The sequence below is a fragment of the Chiloscyllium plagiosum genome, unplaced genomic scaffold (genome assembly GCF_037043375.1).
Source record: "Chiloscyllium plagiosum isolate Xiang-an unplaced genomic scaffold, Cpla_swu_hap1 HiC_scaffold_1, whole genome shotgun sequence".
In the NCBI taxonomy this organism is placed as follows: domain Eukaryota; kingdom Metazoa; phylum Chordata; class Chondrichthyes; order Orectolobiformes; family Hemiscylliidae; genus Chiloscyllium; species Chiloscyllium plagiosum.
In genome coordinates this window covers 22,290,925-22,310,527 of record NW_028270139.1, presented here as the reverse complement: position 1 = coordinate 22,310,527, position 19,603 = coordinate 22,290,925, and the positions used below count along the sequence as shown (strand labels likewise).

At 39.2% G+C, this 19,603-nt stretch overlaps 1 protein-coding gene across 3 annotated transcripts in view; it reads left to right on the top strand.

The window, feature by feature from the left end:
* The window catches only part of LOC122553739 (caspase-6-like), a 43,730-nt gene extending 26,856 nt beyond the window's left edge, over positions 1 to 16,874 (top strand). For all 3 annotated transcript variants that reach the window (XM_043698008.2, XM_043698015.2, XM_087980417.1), the window contains 6 exons: positions 1,315 to 1,351; positions 5,004 to 5,153; positions 6,619 to 6,695; positions 9,214 to 9,389; positions 11,238 to 11,391; positions 15,806 to 16,874. In XM_043698008.2, coding sequence (XP_043553943.1) covers positions 1,315 to 1,351; positions 5,004 to 5,153; positions 6,619 to 6,695; positions 9,214 to 9,389; positions 11,238 to 11,391; positions 15,806 to 16,044 — 833 coding nt within the window. In that variant the 3' untranslated portion in view covers positions 16,045 to 16,874. The remainder of the gene's footprint in view (positions 1 to 1,314; positions 1,352 to 5,003; positions 5,154 to 6,618; positions 6,696 to 9,213; positions 9,390 to 11,237; positions 11,392 to 15,805) is intronic.
* Positions 16,875 to 19,603: the final 2,729 nt, after the last annotated feature.

The following is a 19,603-nucleotide window of genomic DNA, read 5'->3' as shown; positions in this document are numbered from 1 at the left end:
GAGTAGTTTTGGGCCTTTGATCTAAGGAAGAATGTGCTGGTGTTGAAGCGGTCCAGAGGAGGTTTACATGAATGATCTTGGGAATGAAGGGCTTGTTATCTGAGAGGATCGGTTGAGGACTCTGATACTGCACTTAATAGAGTTTAGAAGGATAAGGGGGATCTTGCTGAAACTTCTCAAGAATATTGAGAGGCCTGGGTAGAGTAGCATGGAGATGATGTTTCCGTTACTAGAGACTTGGACCCAAGAGTGCAATCGGAGTGGAGGGACAAACCTTTTAGAGTTGAGAAGAGTAATTTCTTCAGCCAGAGTATGGTGAATCTATGAAATCTATGAATCAGTGTATGCACGATAGACAGGTTCTTGGTTAGTAAGGAAATCAAAGGTTACTGGGAGGAGGCAGAAGAATGAGGTTGAGCAATGCATCAGCCATGTGGGGGTGGAATGCTGACTCAATGTTTAGCACTGCAGTTTTCACAGTGCCAGGGGCCCGGATTCAATTCCAGCCTTCAGTGACTGTGAGCAAGCTCCACACAGACATTCTCCACATGTCTGCGTGGGTATTCCAGTTTCCTCCCACAGTCCACAGATGTTCAGGTTAGGTGGATTAGCTATGCTAAATTGTCCAGAGTAGCCAGATGTGCAAGCGAGGTGGATTAGCCAAGGTGACAGGGAGCTGAGTTTTGGTGAGATACTCGATGGGCCGAACTGTCTCTTTCCACACTGTAGGGATTCTATGATGAAGTGGTTGAATCGCATAGTTCTATTCCTAATTCTTATGGTTTTTTTTAGTTCAAGTGAGAAGGGCAACACTACTGATGTAGTGAGTCTCACTAATTGATAAACTACATAAGCTTTCCCAAATTTGTTCCTGGCTCTAATTAAATCTTCCCGGTCCTGAAACAGGATATTATTTCAATTCCCCTCTATTCTCGTTGGAGTTTAGTTATTTATGCACTTCGTTTTGGATCTGCTTCCCCATTTATTTCCTGAAGTCTCTTCTTTAGTTTGGTTGCAGACTTTTTTCTGGTATTGTAGTTCTTCTGTAAGTGTGGTTAAGTTTATGTTCTCAGTGCCCTTCTATGGCATGTTATTTCTAAACTAAAATAAACTGTGATCAAACTTTGTCATGAAATTTGATGCAGAAAATGTTAAGATGTTGGAGAATTCTTGAAGTACTGATTATTGATTATATTATTTTAATGTAAGGATCCTGCAAAATCAAGCAGCTGATGCTTGCATACCACAAATACAAATCTCCAAATGTACGTTATTGTAAGTTTGCACTGATGGTAAATTTCTTCTTTTTTTCAGTTGTCTGTGAAGTCGATTTTCCAACAATTCTGCGAAGGTATCAAATGCTTTTAAATGTAACATTGAGACATTTTACAGTTTTAAAATAAAACAATTATATTATATTTACATTCACTTTGAAGTTGAAGTCATTTCAAACCAGTTTGATGGAGGAGAGGGAAATGCCACAGAGGGTTGCCAACTCTATATTCCTGATGGTTTCTTCACATGACCTCTTAACTGCACACCCACTGTGGTCCATCTTTCAGGCACACAGCCTGTTCTTGCCAATTGGACAATTGACTGACTCTTTATCTTGTTGGATATTCTTAATGAAAAAGCCTTTCCCATCCTATTTTTGTTATTTGCTAATTATAATCAAATTTTTGAAAAGGTAAAAGTGCATAATTTTGTTCAAACCCTTTATGGTATGCAGTAATGGGAAAGTAGCAAACATTTAAGATGATTGGTAGAGGAATTAGAATGTACGTAAAATTTCTTCATCTAGAGTGTAATGGGTCTCTGGAATTTGCTCGCTGCGGCAGAAACACTCAATTTAAGAGGAACCTGGATCTGCACCTGAAGTGTGTTAACCTGCAAGGCTACAGATCAGGTGCTGGTGATGGGACTAAAATAAGTGGCCAGTTTATTCAGTTGGTACAGACATAAACAGGCTGAATGCCACTTCGTTGCTGTAATGATTTGATTTTAATTACTGAAACTTAATCTTCAATTCTGGAGGATTGATCACTGGCATAAATGAAGTAATGCCTCTAAGACTATGACTCAGCCATGGATGATCACTCACAAGCACCAATTTAACTTCAGACGTTACCAAAAAATTTGAATTAATTACTCATAAAAAATCAGTACAAGGAGTTTTACATTTATCATGTTTCTCCAAATCAATTAAGGCTAGCTTTTTCATTTTACTTATTCTTCCCATTCATTAACAACTATACTAATTGCTCAATAGTGATACGTCATTGATCCTTGCGCAATTAATTCAGTGCTGAAGATTCAGAAACTGCAGGCGATTAAATACAGCAGTAAATATACAACTAAATTCGTCAGTATACCACTAAGACATTTTTGAAGGATTTTATTGATAGTCTAAGGGGAGTTTGAACAAAATACAAATTTTAACATTTTTATATAGATACAAATTGGAAATCAGATGTTAAAGTTATCTTTCTGTACTTAATATTGAAAACCAAATTCCTTGGCTTGGTATAGCATTTTCTGCATGTTTTAATGTTTCTTTCAGCAACATTCACGTTTTCTATTTTATAAGAATAAATAATACCTTGCTAATTCTATATTTTGCTGTGTCTTGTGTACTTGTTCAAAGTGATCATGAATGGAGTGGGAATATACTTAGTTAAATAGAGAATGAAAGGATTAAATCAGAAATAGTGAGAAATGATTAAATTGATTAAAATCAATCTGAGAAAGAAATATGCCATTTTTCCCTGGTCTTGCCAATAGTAATTCTGGATCCTAGCAATATGGTTGCCTCTTAATTGCCCTCTTAAAAGCCTAGCAAGTTACTCTATTGAAAGCAGCAAATGCTAGCAATATTAATTAAAGCAAATATGAATTAAAGCAAGATCATGTTTGTTCTTCAATAAATCAGTGCAGAATTCAGCAGGAAGGGTAGAAAAGAAACTATTTTATAAATTTTGAGAGATTGCAGAACTTTGAGACACAGATCTGGGTGTCCTGGTACCATAAAAAATCAGCATAGAAGGTGGTCATAGGCCCATTCACAGAGCTCATGGCAAATCTGATAATCCTCAACCTTTTGAATGACAAACTTAGTGTGCAGGTACAGCAAGCAATTAGAAAGTCAAATGGAATGCTATTGTATATATGGCATGGGAATGGAATGAAAATAAGGACTTTTTCACTATGGTAATATAGGATATTGAGACTGCACATAACAACTCTGTGGTATTCTATGTCCTTGTTTAGGAGAGGACATAATTGTATTACAAAGTTAAGAGAAGATTCACTGAAATAAGGGCTTTCTTATGAGGAAAGATTGGACAGGTGGTACCTGTATTCATTGGCATTTAGAAGAATCTTAGGTGTTTTTATTGAAATCTTGGGGTGACTTGATGGGATTGATTAATTAATAGAAGGGTATTTCTCCTAGGTAATGGGGGGACAGCTTTTTCTCCTTTTTAAGGCAGAGATGAGAATTATTTTTTCTGCAGGTCATAAAAGTTTTTGGAGTTCTTCCCCCAAGTTGCAGAGGCAGAATCATTGAATAATAATAAGGCAGAGGTAGACTATTTGTTGACTAAGGGGGTATAGGTAGCCTTGAATGTAGATTGAGACTAAAATCTGATTTAGCTAGGGTCATGATGAATGGCACAACAGGCTTGAGGGTGAAATGACATTCCAACTCCCAACCACTAGGTTCTTATAGTCATAGAGATGTACAGCATGGAAACAGACCCTTGTCCAACTCGTCCATGTCGACCAGACAACCCAACCCAATCTTGTCCCACTTGCCAGCATCTGGCCCATATCCCTCCAAACCCTTCCTATTCATATACCCATCCCGATGTCTTTAAAATGTTGCAGTTGTTCTAGCCTCCAACACACCACCCTCTGTGGAAAAAGTTGCCCCTTAGGCATGATGATAAATGAGCATGTATTTCAAGTATTGAGTTTTTTTTGGCAAATAGCATCTTAACCTTGAATGCAAAAGAAGGATTGCATTTTAAGTGGGTGGTTATAAAAATAATCTGTTGTAACCTGTTACATTTAAAGCTTGGAGGGTTAATCTTGCAAGATTTTTTTTTTCCTTCATGGTAAACATTTCACCAATAAGAACTAAAGAATTCATCGCAGAACATGTTTGCTTGTAAAACTTCGTGGGCGGCACGGTGGCACAGTGGTTAGCACTGCTGCCTCACAGCGCCTGAGACCCGGGTTCAATTCCCGCCTCAGGCAACTGACTGTGTGGAGTTTGCACGTTCTCCCCGTGTCTGCGTGGGTTTCCTCCGGGTGCTCCGGTTTCCTCCCACAGTCCAAAAGATGTGCAGGGTCAGGTGAATTGGCCATGCTAAATTGCCCGTAGTGTTAGGTAAGGGGTAAATGTAGGGGTATGGGTGGGTTTCGCTTTGGCGAGTCGGTGTGGACTTGTTGGGCCGAAGGGCCTGTTTCCACACTGTAATGTAATCTAATCTAATCTAAAAAAAAAACTCTTTTAATTAGATGGAATCTTTGATTTTCTTTTCTTAAAATTATGATATATCATGTAGAGGATAAGCTACATAATGAAGTATCTTGTGTAAAAGTAGGTAGCACTGAGTGCGCAATTAAGATTGGGAGTTGCCACTTTTCTTAAAAATGTTGACTTAAATGTATCATTGCCTGGGGAAACAAATCTCACCCATTATTTTGAGAATTATGTCAAAGTTTGTTGTCGAGTGGTTTAATGGAGCAGAAGTGGTAAGCACCTAACTTGTTGAATGATAATATATAGCCAAGGGAGAAGATTGAAGCATATTTTTCAGAAACAAAAAAAAGTAAATAAAACAAAACTATACATGTATAATGCCAACCAATCATCACACTTTTATGCAGCATTGTCTTGGCTGCAAGATGAAAAGATTCAACAGCATGTCTCTTTCAGCAGTAAGCATCTTTAGTATTGCTTCATTGTTCTGAATTTGGCTGATTTGTTTTTGTTACAGCAATGATGTCATGGATCCATCTGTTGAATACAACATGAATCACCGCAGGCGAGGGATTGCTTTAATCTTTAACAATGAGCGCTTTTTCTGGTATCTGGGTTTACCTGAAAGAGGAGGAACAAATGCTGATAGATTCAGTCTGGATAAAAGGTATGCCAGACTGTTTGAGATGTGTTGCAGTATATTTATTGCAAAGCTGCATTAATCAAAGATTTGTCAGGAAAATAAGAGCATGCAGATATTATGGACCAGACAAACCCCCTCCCCTCAAAATATATCCAGAAGATAACCAAGACTCGAACTTTAATCTGATTTACAAGCAAGTATAAGGCGCTACTTTCCAGATGTGAATCAATTGGTTACACTACTAGGCTTCAAGCAAAACACTATTTATAATTTTCATTACAGTTAAAATACAAAACAAAAGAAAGAATTGATATAATTTTAACTCTACTGGAGAACTTAACAGAATAGTATACCAGTTAACTACTAAACAACTGTTCCAATATAGTTTCCTCCATAAATACCTCCTTAGCAAAGACAAACTCAGTAAAATAGATTGCCTCACATGCAATGTTTCTCAAGTCCAGGTGGAAAGAACACAGAATTCTAGCACAGAGAGAACGCCAGCTTTTTTCTGTGGCAGAGAGATGTACAACAGTTTCCACAGCCAGCTTCAAAACCCGAACATCCACTGAAAGCTAACCTAAAAGTGTGTTTCTGTGGGAGCCTGACTCACCTATTCTTACTGCATCTATTGCTAAAAATTAGACAACATCAGGTTATAGCCCAGCAGGTTTATTTGGAAGCATTAGCTTTCGGAGCACTGCTCCTTCATCAGGTGGTTTGAAGGAGCAGCACTCTGAAAGCTACTGCTTCCGACAAAACCTGTTTGACTACAACCTGATGTTGTGTAATTTTTAACTTTGTCCATCCCAGTCCAACACTGGCACCTTCAAATCGCTTCTATTGTTCTAACTTTTCAAAAAAAAAAGGACCCAAGGCCTCCTTTTTTTTATTAGCTTGGCAAGTCTGTCTTAAAACTTTTCTTCCAAAAAAAAGGACAAAATAAACCTTTTTAAAGTCATAGCATTGTCACACAGCATACTCTGCAACTTAACGTTTTGTGGCAGGGAGCAGATTATTTCCACAATTGCAAATAAGCACAAATTGCAGGATGATGTGTGTCCTCCAATGTTAACCTGAAAATGGGAGCTTGGGATAGAATTAATTTCACCATAGCGTGCATTTACAAAATCGGGTTAAAATAAGAATCTGGTTTATATGATATATTTTAGATTAAAAGCCCTCAATGAAAGTTGAGGCATTTATAGGCTTACACTATTCTTTTCTTCCTTTTTTGTAAGGAACTAGCAATGTGTGTCACAAGGCCTAATCAACATTCTGCCTAAGTGGGTTAGAATTTTGGTTTGTTCATGCTTCTTCATGAGTGCTTCTTCATGGACATCACCCTGGACAGACTCTCCAAGTCAAACATTTTTGCAATTTGATTGTTCATGACTGGGAATTGTAGCTAGTAAAGAAATCCCTAAATATATGATTAAAAAGAGAGTTTTGCATACTAAGAAGTCAACATGTGTTTTTCTTTAAATAGATTAAGAGAGCTGGGGTTTGATGTACGTGTTTATGATAACTACAAAGCATTGGAAGTGTTGCAGATAATTCATGAAGGTAACAAAATTTACATTTCCTGCATTTTTGGAAAACAGTGAATGCTTTCCGAGGCTAGTCCATGTAGAGTTAAGTGTGCCTTTCAGCATAGCAACTGCATCATGACTACATTAAAAAAATAGGAGTAGAAATTCAGGCCTTTCAGCCTACCTTGCCATTCGACAAGGTCATTACTGGTCTGCCCAGGTGTCAACCCTTTCTCATGCTAGCCCATCATAGCCGTTAAAGCTCTGATATTTAAAAATGGATCGATCTACTCTTTTAATTACTTTCAATGATCTAGTCTCCACAACTCAGAGGTAGCGAATTCCAGACAGTTACTACTGTCTGAAAGAAAACCTCTAACAAATAAAGATCTAATTTCATAGAAACATTAAATCTTAATGGGACTGGACAAGCTAGCAGTGGGAGCAGTGAGCAATGTTCCTGATGTTTGGGACCTCCAGAACTAGAGGTCACAATCTGAGAAGAACTTCTTCGGTCAGCTGTTAACCTGTGGAATTCTCTACCACAGAACAGTGTTGGAGCCAGTACATTAGATATATTCAGGAGGGAGCTGGACATGATCCTTGTGGCTAAAGGGATCAAGGGGCATGGAGTGAAAGCAGGAATGGGATATTGAGATTGCATGATCATATTGAATGGTGATGCAGGCTCGATACATCTATTTTCTATGTTTTTTATATTGTCTTGAGATTCCACATTAGTCCTAGTCTGTAATTAGGCAAAGAGAGTTGAGTGGATGAATGGCCTCTGTTCTTAGTGTTTTCCTATTGAAGAAAGTGTGTTGCTACCTATGAGCCAAGTTTCAGTCAATACATAATGTCAGTCACCTACAGTAAGGTGCATTTGAATGACTTCTAGAGGGAATTGCAGAGAGGCAATAATCTCTTGTCTGAATCCAAAGGAAAAGTGGATAGTGAGCAAATGGGGATGGACTTGGAAAATTGGGAGAGCGAAAGCATGTATGCTTGCTGTTTGTAAGGACACAATGAAAGGTATCTCAATGGGCCCTTCAGAAAATGCTGAAAGGGCTTTGAGGGGATAGGCATACATTTATCATAGACATTCCGATCTGGCTGGATAGTGAGCTGACATTCCCACATTATATGCCATCCAAACCTTAGTCAAACTATTTAATTTGGCAGTCTATTTACATTATTCTCACAGCTTTATTTATCCTACTTAGATTTGTATCTTTGGCGAACATGGACATTACATTCACTTCCTTAAATCATTGGTCTAGATAAACAGTATACAAATGTGACAAACTCCAAACCTGTCTTCAGTTTGCTCTAATGATGAAAGAAACCATTGCAGGGGGGAAAGTAGTGACACTTTTTTTTTCCCTCAAAAAGTATCACCAAATTGGCATTGTCTATAATACTTATGGTGGCATAGTACTACCATTACAACTCAGAAATTTGAAAATGTTGGAAATTTTGTGTGAGTATGTTATAGAAATGATTCACATTTCAGGTAAAGAGCTGAAAATGTGTTGCTGGAAAAGCGCAGCAGGTCAGGCAGCATCCAAGGAGCAGGAGAATCGACGTTTCGGGCATGAGCCCTTCTTCAGGAATCTGTTGAGGGAGGAAGAGGGCTTCTTCAAGGAAGGCATCCTTGCAAGAGGATTCGCAGTAGGTTAAAATCTTCGAGGAGAAAGTGAGGACTGCAGATGCTGGAGATGTTTCGGGCAGATGCTCATGCCCGAAACGTCGATTCTCCTGCTCCTTGGATGCTATCTGACCTGCTGCGCTTTTCCAGCAACACATTTTCAGCTCTGATCTCCAGCATCTGCAGTCCTCACTTTCTCCTCGAACATTTCAGATAAAGCCCTTCATCCAATTTGAATGTTGAAAAATTTGTAGATTGAAAAGAGGTTGGTTAATGCTGTTTATTCAACTTTACTTTAACTGCTTTATCTTGTGGTTTTCTGATCTTCCCAAATAAGTGTTGATTTTCCCTTTTGATAGAAAGTGATGAAATGTTCGTGTTCTCTATTTTCACCATCAGAGGATGAAAGCTCAATGATTCCTCTGTGTAAAGCAGCTTCGAAAGGTATCAATGTCTCATCTTGGAATGTACATGAATCAGTGTCCAGTTTGGAAGCCTGTGGTGGAGGAACTGGACTGAGAAGGCACAGAGCATCTGGTGGAGGTTGCAGGGCAGAATTTATTGGGCCATATCTGCCATTCAAGGGAGAACCTGAGATCCAGAAAGGGCTGAAAAATGTGAAACTTTTTTTGGAATCTCCTCCTTCTAGAGCAAAGAAGCATTTTTAGCAAATTTGTATTTCCTAACCCTTCTCTTAGAATTACTTAGTTCAGAAATATCCATGAACAGGCCCAGCTATTTGAATAATACTTAAATTCATGGAAAAATGTACCAATTCACCTCAAAGTAAATCTATTGAGTGATTGCAAAGTCCAGTTTCAGAATGTGGAGTACATTCCCATCACTTATTCTTAGTTTGGGGTAACTTCAGTCCTTGTAATTTCATTCTTTTGTTTTCCCACAGTGGCTACTTCAGATCATTCTGATGCAGACTGCATTTTGTGTGTCTTTCTTAGTCATGGAGAGAACAATCATGTATTTGCATATGATGCAAAAATAAGCTTACAAGAAATAACTGAGCGTTTCAGAGGTGACAAATGCCCTTCTCTGGTTGGAAAGCCTAAAATATTTATTATTCAGGTAGAGTGAATCTATTTGACTTTAAATAGTAATGTGCAGTTTGTTTGCCTATGTTCCTCTTATGAAACTAAAGAAAATACTTTCAATAATAATTGCAGTATTTAACTGTAATGCCTGGGTGTTCAGTATAGAATATCCACAAACCTTGTCTCCAAAGAAGTGACTGATACTGTTTACTGTAAATGATTATTTGCATAAAGAGAACTTAAATAACTTACTCCACATTCACATAAACAACTGTTCAATTTGCCATCCTACTAGTTAACACCAGTTAGTAGTAGAATAATCTCTACTTTGATTATATCATAAATTTGGGAAGTTGTAGAAAACCTGAAACTGTCACTTGTGTAATTTATGAAATTTTCAAAAAATACTGGTGAGATGTTTTGCTTGTCAGTTAGCTGGGTATTTTCAATCCCTACAGTAGTAAATGCGGAGGTGCTTGCCATAATTGAGGCAACAAAAGTTTCGAGATGACCACTCGTGTTGACTTAGGCAAAATGGCTGAGTTGGAGTCCACACTGATGATGCTCTAGGCACCTGATACCAAGTAAACATGGGTAATTTGCTCTTGATGTTATGGCTGCAGTCTTTTAAATGAAGTGGACTGCCAAAATGATAAAACATCTGCAGCTCTGCTACCCCAACCTTCATCCTCAGCGTGGTGAAGGTCTCAGGAGTGGGATGAGAAGTTTGTGAAGAATGCTAGTGAAATGGAATGAGCAGAGATGTGGCTTTACAGGCTACAAATTTGTGGTCATGGTGATTTGGATGTGGTTGTGCAGTGTTAGAGCTATGAGCATCTATTAATAATATACTGAGACAGTACACGCACTAGGAAATGATCCTTGCTGTTTTAGTGTAGTGTAGCATTCTGAATAGATCTTTTCATGAGCAAATGACCCTTGGATTAGATTTAATAAATATGTAAGGTTTTCATGAAGGAAAGATTATTTTTAGTAGATGTATAGTAGTGACACTAAAGTAACATTCAAGTCATTGTAATTGAAAATCACTAACTGTAAATGTCAAAATGTAATTTGTGAATCTATAAATTCCATTGTGATAACTCCACAGAATTGAGCAAGACATGATACAGTTCACCTAAGTGAGCAGCTTTAATAAATTTTAATACAAATAGGACTACACATAGGAATGAGGGATGTGTATTCAATGAATGACATTGGGAGAAAATTGGAAATCATACAGCAATAAAAAACTGAATTTAAGGCAATTGTCTATGTAGTGATATACTAATTATGACTAAGCTGGGATCACGCTTTGGTCAGACCACAGAGGAACAGTGTATCCAGATAGAGGACACAGGAGAAACTTTCAACCTAAGGAGGTATTGCAGTACGTAAACCACAAAGTGAATCCCTAATAGTATAGGTCTGAGTTACAGGAAAAAAACCTGATGATGGCATTTTGACCTTTTTAGTCTTGGATAATCGGTTCAAACATGGGTGCAATTTCTATACTATACATCCAATGCTGCAAAAGTTGTGTTTTGGCAAAAGTGAAGGATGTGATTTTAGACTAGCAAAGAAACAGTACAAGACTGAAATCAGTGACCAATATGTGGAATGGATTTGTGGCTGAAGTAATACAGGCAAAATACTGTGCAGGATGGAAACAGACTCTTCAGTCCGACCCATCCATGCCAACCAGATATCCCAACCCAATCTAGTCCCACCTGCCAGCATCTGGCCCATATCCTTCCAAACCCTTCCTATTTTGGGATATTTCTGAGGAACTAAATTGAGGTAAATGGCTCCCTCTCAGTAATTATGAATTTTACTCTTGCTGTTGAAAATAATTGAGCATCCTGTTGCTATTTGATTTCAGGCCTGCAGAGGAGATAAGCATGATGAGCCAGTGATGCCCAAGGATGAAGTAGATGCAAATCAGCCTGTGGTGAATGAAGTGGTTGTTGATGCAGGAACCATGCATACATTACCTGCTGGTGCAGATTTCATTATGTGCTATTCAGTAGCTGAAGGTAATATAGTATAGCAGCATTGGCGACATTTTAGTTAGCACAAATGACAGTTTATTGTTTCTCATTTGTTCAACCTCTAGAAACTAGTTGGAATTTGCCCCTCTATAAATGAACAAAAACTGTTCATGGTTGCCCTTTCAAGAATATTAAAATGTATTGAGTCGTCATTTTTCTCATACCTACCTTTCCCCAAGCTATGTACAGATTTTCATACTAGGGTGCAACCTGCTTCTCTGGACTCCAAATCAAGGTGCAAATCTTTGTTGATCTCCCCATCCAGGGAAAACAATATCTGTACAAGTAACTTTAAATTTAGTTAGCTGCAGTGAAAGTAGTTCCATTGTCATAAGTTCTAACCCTAGAATTATTCTGTATGGTGTCTACAGTTTAACTTTCTAAATAATTGCTTGGTATTACCAAACTTAACCGTCACTATCAAAAGAGCTATTTGTACTCATCAGTACTGAAATACGACAACTTTCTTCAAACGTTATACAGCTCAAGAGTTACTGAAAAATAGTTGTGTATGCTTGTGTCCTTTTGTTACAATACAGCATCTTCAGTGATCAGACACTACTTTTCTATTAGTGTGAGGCTAAGTCAAATGGTGAACAGAGAGAGTGAAAGATGGTGTACACTTTGGTTGCTTTTGACCGGACTTCCAAAGATGGGGGAGAACTAGCTACAAAAAGAAGTTTTTTCACCCTAGTTTACTGTAATTATGCTGGAGATTGTGTACACTGAGCAGAACCTATTCTGATTCTTTCCTGGCCTTGCTCTCACATTGCAGCTTTCTTCATTCAAAACTTGAACCCATTTCAAATTCCATTCACCCCATTATCCTGTTGCCTCTTAAAATTCTCATCCTACTTTTCAGTTCCCTTCATGGATGGTGCAGGAGGGAGGATTTTGGATTCTTTGATAATTGGGGCTCTTTCTGGCGTAGGTGGGACCTCTGGTTCAGATGAAGACCATCCTGCTTGTAGAGGGGTACCAATATCCTGTGGGGGGAATTCGCTAAGGCTATTGGGGTGGGTTTAAACTAATCCAGCAGAGGGATGGGAACCAAAATTGTAGTTCGAGTATAGAAAAGGTTGAGAGTAGGGAGGACCAAAATAAAGTTTGTGATGCAAGATGGCACCGGCAAGCAAGAAGTTGGTTTGAAGTGTGTCTACTTCAACGGCAGGAGCATCCAGAATAAGGTGGGTAAACTTGCAGCATAGGTTGGTACCTGGGACTTCGATGTTGTGGCCATTTCAGAGACATGGTTAGAGCAGGGACAGGAATGGTTGTTGCAGGTTCCAGGATTTAGATGTTTCAGTAAGAACAGAGAAGATGGTAAAAGAGGGGGAAGTGTGGCATTGTTCGTTAAGGACAGTATTACAGTTGTGGAAAGGATGTTTAGCGTCAACTGAGGTAGTATGGGCTGAAGTTAGAAACAGGAAAGGAGAGGTCACCCTGTTGGGAGTTTTCTATAGGCCTCCGAATAGTTTGAGCTGTAGAAGAAAGGATAGCAAAGATGATTCTCGATAGGAGTGAGAAAGACAGTAGTTGTCATGGGGGACTTCAACTTTCCTAATATTGACTGGGAACACTATAGTATGAGTACTATAGATGGGTCAGTTTTTGTCCAGTGTGTACAGGAGGGCTTCCTGACACAGTATGTAGACAGGCCAACAAGGGGCGAAGCCACATTAGATTTGGTACTGGTTAGTGAGCCCGGCCAGGTGTTAGCCTTGGAAGTAGGTGAGCACTTTGGTGATAGCGATCACAATTCTGTTATGTTTATTTTAGTGATAGAAAGAGATAGGTGTTTACCACTGGGCAAGAGTTACAGTTGGGGGAAAGGCAATTACGATGCAATTAGGCAAGATTTAGGAAGCACAGGATGGGGAAGGAAACTGCAGGGGATAGGCACAGTAGAAATGTGGAGCTTATCTAGGACACACAGTAGCTTTTCCTTGAATAAGTATGTACAGTGGTGGACTCTCCCTCATTATGGGCATTTAAGCGGGCATTGGATAGGCATATGGAGGATAGTGGGCTAGTGTAGGTTAGGTGGGCTTGGATCGGCGCAACATCGAGGGCCGAAGGGCCTGTACTGCGCTGTATTCTTCTATGTTCTATGTACCTGTAGAGTGCAGGAGCTGTGGTTTACGAAGGAAGTGGAATTTCTGGTCAAGAGGAAGAAGAGGGCTTATGTTAGGAGGAGATGGGAAGGGCGTTTGAGGGTTATAAGGTAGCCAGGAAAGACCTGAAGAGAGAGCACAGAAGAGCCAGGAGGAGACATGAGAAGTTGTTGGCAGATAGGGTTTACCCTGATCCTAAGACTTTCTCTTATTCCTTAAATACTTATAGAATGATGAGAGTAAGATTAGGGCCAATCAAGAATAGTAGTGGGAAGTTGTGTGTGGAATCAGGAGATAGGGGAAGCACTAAATGAATATTTTTCAACAATATTCACTCTAGAAAATGACAATGTTGGCGAGGAGATTACTGAGATACAGGCTACTGTAGGTGTGATTGAGGCTCACAAGGATGAGGTATTAGAAATCCTGCAAAGTGTGAAAATAGATAAATCCCCTGGGCTGGATGGGATTTATCTTAGGATCCTCTGGGAAGCCAGGGACAAGATTGCCAAGCCTTTGGCATTGATCTTTAAATCATCATTGTCTACAGGAATAGTGCCAGAAGACTGGAGGATAGCAAACGTGGTTCCCCTGTTAAAGAAGGGTAGTAGAGACAATCCTGGTAATTGTAGACTAGTGAGCCTTACTTCAGTTGTTGGTAGAGTGTTATAAGAGATAGGATTTATAATCATCTAGAAAAGAATAATTTGATTAGGGATAGTCAGTATGGTTTTGTGAAGGGTAGGTCATGCCTCACAAACCTTCAGTTCTTTGAGAAGGTGACCAAACGGGTAGATGAGAGTAAACCATCTGATGTGGTGTATATGGATTTCAGCAAAGTGTTCGATAAGGTTCCCCACAGTAGGCTATGTACAAAATGCAGAAGAATGGGAGTGTGGGAGATATAGCAGTTTGGATCAGTAATTGGCTTGCTGAAAGAAGACAGGGTGGTGGTTGATGGGAAATGTTCATCCTGGAGTCCAGTTACCAGAGGTGTACCATAAGGGTCGGTGTTGGATCCACTACTGTTTGTCATTTTTATAAACTACCTGGATGAGGGCGTAGAAGGGTGGGTTAGTAAATTTGCAGACGACAAAGGTCGGTGGAGTTGTGGATAGTGACAAAGGATGTTGTAGATTACAGAGGCATAGATAAGCTGCAGAGTTGGGCTGAGAGGTGGCAAATTGAGTTTAATGCGGACAACCGTGAGGTGATTCACTTTGGTCGGAGTAACCGGAATGCAAAGTACTGGGCTAATGGTAAGATTCTTGGTAGTGTAGATGAGCAGAGAGATCTCGGTGTCCAGGTACACAGATCCTTGAAAGTTGCCACCCAGGTTAACACGGTTAAGAAGGCATACAGTGTTTTAGCTTTTAAGAGAGGGATCGAGTTCTGGAACCATGAGGTTATGCAACAGCTGTACAAAACTCTAGTGCGGCCACACTTGGAGTATTGTGTACAGTTCTGGTCACCGCATTATAAGGAGGATGTGGAAGCTTGGAAAGAGTGCAGAGGAGATTTACTAGGATATTGCTGGTATGGAGGGAAGGTCTTACGAGGAAAGGCTGAGGGACTTGTGGCTGTTTTCGTTAGAGAGGAGGTTGAGAGGTGACTTAGAGACATATAAGATAATCAGGGGGTTAGATAAGGTGGACAGGCAGAGCCTTTTTCCAAGTATGGTGACAGCAAGCATGAGGGGGCATAGCTTTAAATTGAGGGGTGATAGATATAGGACAGATGTCAGAGGTAGTTTATTTACTCAGAAGGAAGGTATGGAATGCTTTGCCTGCAACAGTAATAGATTCGCCAACTTTAAGTACATTTAAGTCGTCATTGGACAAGCACATGGAATAGTGTAGGTTAGATGGGCTTCAGATTGGTATGACAGGTCGCTGTAACATCAAGGGCCGAAGGGCCTGTACTGCGCTCTAATGTTCTATGTTCATGGCTTTGCCTTCCTTGATCTCTTAACTCCCTTAGTCATCTGAATATCTAATTGTAATTGTTCCACCAATGGGTTGCTATACCTTTTGTCTAGGCCCTGAGCTCTGCAAATTCTTCCTGAAATCTCTCCACCTATTTTCCCTTGCCTCCAAAAAAAACTTACCTGTCTGCCCTAATGTTTTATTATCTGCAATGGTTTCTGTTTCAAAATTAAGGTGGCATTAAAAAAAATGCATTATTAAAAACAAGTTGCCAAAACAGTCAAGTAGTAAGAGGTTTAAAATTGTTTACAACAGATTTTGTTCATCCTCAATATTCCAAATATTTTCTTCTTATCATAGGTTTCTATTCTCATCGAGAAACTGTAAACGGCTCCTGGTACATCCAGGACTTTTGCACGTTGCTCGAGAATCAGGGCTCACAGCTCGAGTTCACAGAGTTTCTGACACTGGTGAACAGGAAGGTATCGGAACGAAGTGTGGAAAGATGTGCTGATCGTAATGCATTAGGAAAGAAACAAGTCCCTTGCTTTGCCTCAATGCTTACAAAGAAATTGTATTTTAAACCCAAAACTTCATAAGTTTGGTTTACCTTGGTGTTGCCTTTCCCCCATCTCCCCTTTTAAAGAAAGTAAATTCCTAATTTTAGAACTACCACTAGCAAAATGATTCTGTACACAAATAGGAGTATTAGGTGTGCACCTCCAAACAAAGTAATGAACAGTAAGTCTTAAGTTCAACACATTTTGACCACAAATACTATTCTATTGTGCAATCCAAAAAAACCTAAATTAATTGTAGAAAAAAAGGCTAACCAAAGATTTCCTTTGTCCAATCATGTTTGTGAAAATGTCCAATTTTATTCTAAATAATTAAATCAAAGGTGAAATTGGTTTTGTCAGGTTATAGAATTTTGTAAATTACTTCTGTGGTTACTTGAGTGATGAAAAACTGTCTCCTATACTTCTGAATTATTGGGGTGAAGGGTAACGTTTAAAAAGCTACCATTGTGCTTATGTAGCTTTGTATGTACATTTTAGAATGCAAATAATGACTTAAGATTTTGTTTACATCTGGTTTATTCCATTATTTCCAGCATACAACACCAGCTATTGATCATGTGAACCTTTCAGTAACATAGGTTCTCCAGAAAATCATTGTACAGTGACTTGGTGCTGGACCTCAGGTTAACTTTCTTCTCAGTCTATTGAGGCTTATTAAAAACATTTGTAGAAAATACTAGAGCCTTGTGGCAACTTTAAACTGGAAGGTTTTCAGGGACTTTTTTTTTTGTTCAATCATGTTGTATGAACTAAAATGACCAACGATTTTGAGTATGGCTGTGAACTTTGTATGTATTTTCACTCTTGTTATGTAATCTTAAAGTAAAAGTATTCCAATTTTAAATTGATCTGTTTTTTTGTCAGATGATCTTAATTACCATATTCATATCCTTCATTAAAAGCAACAGACCGACTATACTATTAGAAGACCCAAAGACACCTACACCAAACACCACTAACTTCATCAACAAGGACAGTGTCAAGGTGGTGGACCTATGCCTTACCACACACTTCACCTTCAACAAAAAACCTACAGACAAACCAACAGAACACACCCATGAGACCGCCGATATCAGGGTTCTTAGCAGAGGCAGTAATGCAGCGATTTGAACAAACAGCCTCTGCCAACCATCCAACCCAAACTTTGGGTTCACTACGTGGATGACACCTTTATCACTAAACGAAACAAATTAGAGGAAACCTTCAAGACCATCAATAATACCCTTACTGGCATAAAATTCACTAAAGTGGAGGAAAATAACAACAAACATCCATTCCTAGATGTCACAGTACAGCAAACAGCCACTAGGGAACCTCAACCAGCAACTACAGGAAAACAACACATATGTACCAAATATTGAACTACAGAAGCAATCACCCAACATCCACAAATGAAGTGCATCAGAACATTATTTCAACAAGCCAACACACACTGCAGCACAGAGGAATTATGCAGAGCAGAGGAAAATCATCTATACCATGTATTCAAAAAGAATGGGTACCCAATGAACATGGTCCACCGATTTCTCAACAACAAACCGAAACAAGCAAACAAAACCTGTCCAGAAACCCTAGCCACTCTCTCCTACATCAAAGACATCTCTGAAATGACTGCCCGAGTACCCAGACCCCTTGGCATCATGGTAGCCCACCAACACACTAAGACAGCACCTAATGAACTTGAAAGACCCTATACAGATAACAAGCAAAACGAATGTCATTTACAAAAATACTGTGTAAGGACTGTAACAAACACCACATTGGACAAGTAGGCAGAAAACTAGCCACCAGGATACATGAACACCAACTCGCCACAAAAAGACATGACCTTCTCTAACTAGTATCCTTACATACGGATGAGGAAGGACACCACTTCGACTGGGACATTACATCCAACAAGCCAAACAAAGACACGCACGAGAATTCCTAGAATCTTAGCATTCTAATCGGAACTCTTAACAAACAGAGTTAGACCCCATCTACCACCCCCTGAGAAAAAAAAGGCAGTGACCTCACCACAGGAAATGACATCACCAACCCAAAGAAACCCAAACATAGAAACCCAAACACCTGAGGCCCACTGTAGATGTTACCTAGTAGGGTGATGAAACATCTGGACATGAACCTTCCAGCTCAGTGAGCAAACCTACAACCAAGACAGAGTATTTAAATTTCAGTAATGTAGAAAATTATAATCAACAAACTAAACATCAGAATTCTTTGAATCCTATGCTATAGTATCCTGTGCCCACTTCCCTCATTGGGAGCATTTCTGGCGGGGCCCATTTCTTGCTGATTTCCCAACTCAATCTTCATCTCAAGAGCCCTGCTTTAGAGATTTTTTGAAGGTGAAGATCAGGGAATAGAATTAGATTAGATTAGATTAGATTTAGATTAGATTAGATTACAGTGTGGAAACAGGCCCTTCGGCCCAACAAGTCCACACCGACCCGCCAAAGCGAAACCCACCCATACCCCTACATTTACCCCTTACCTAACACTACGGGCAATTTAGCATGGCCAATTCACCTAACCTGCACATCTTTGGACTGTGGGAGGAAACCGGAGCACCCGGAGGAAACCCACGCAGACACGGGGAGAACGTGCAAACTCCACACAGTCAGTCGAAGAAGAAGAAGCTATAAATCAGAAAGGCCAGCAAGATAAAGGCCTACCTGTGACCAGGAGGGTCAAAGTGGGTCTGTAATGAGCAAAGTTTTGAGTAGAAAGGTACAATGTTTCTTTTTTAAAAAAATCAATTGAAAGCAACCAATTTACATAGGAGGATTACACTGTGGAAACTATTATTCTAGGATAACCTTTTTGCCTTAAAGTTGCACTTTGAAAGCTTGTCATATTTAATCCTGTTAGACTGTCTGCATAACTATTGTGAGTGATCTCAACACAAGATCAATGAACAGGCCACGTTGTATAAACCAATACAGAGGGACCTTTATTATCCAGCATTCAATTATCTGAATTTCTGATGATCCGGACAAGATCGCAAGGTGCCAATGCTTGGCTAATCTGTTATCCAGCATTTGATTAATCGAACAAAATACTCCCCACCTGTGTCCTTCGAATAATCAAGGTTCCTCAGTGCTAGAATGTTTGTGCAAAGGCTTTGTTATATAGATATTTTTTAAAAGAGCCAGATAATGGACTGCCGAGTCTCATTAGGCACAACAAAGGTGTAAACTTAAATCAGTTCTTAGCACCAAATGACAAGCTGTGCTGCTATAAGTCTAATATTTGCAAAACCACAGACCTAACTTGATTTAAATGTGTTAAATTTTTGGGAAAGTACCACTCAAATTGTGAAATGTTCAGTATGAGAAAAGCAGTCATACTTAGCAACTTAACAACAGTTTTTTAATCTTCCAAATCTCAACATAAAACAAGCAGAGCAGGTTAATGATCTAATCTCAATTACACATGCAATTGTATGAACAAAATACTGTACACCCTAACCAAATCTTAATTCTTTCAGACAAGGGAAGTGCAAGGATCAAATAGATACAAGATAATAGGGATGTGCAAGAAGAGAAATGCAACTTTAGTCAAAGTCTGCAAAGCA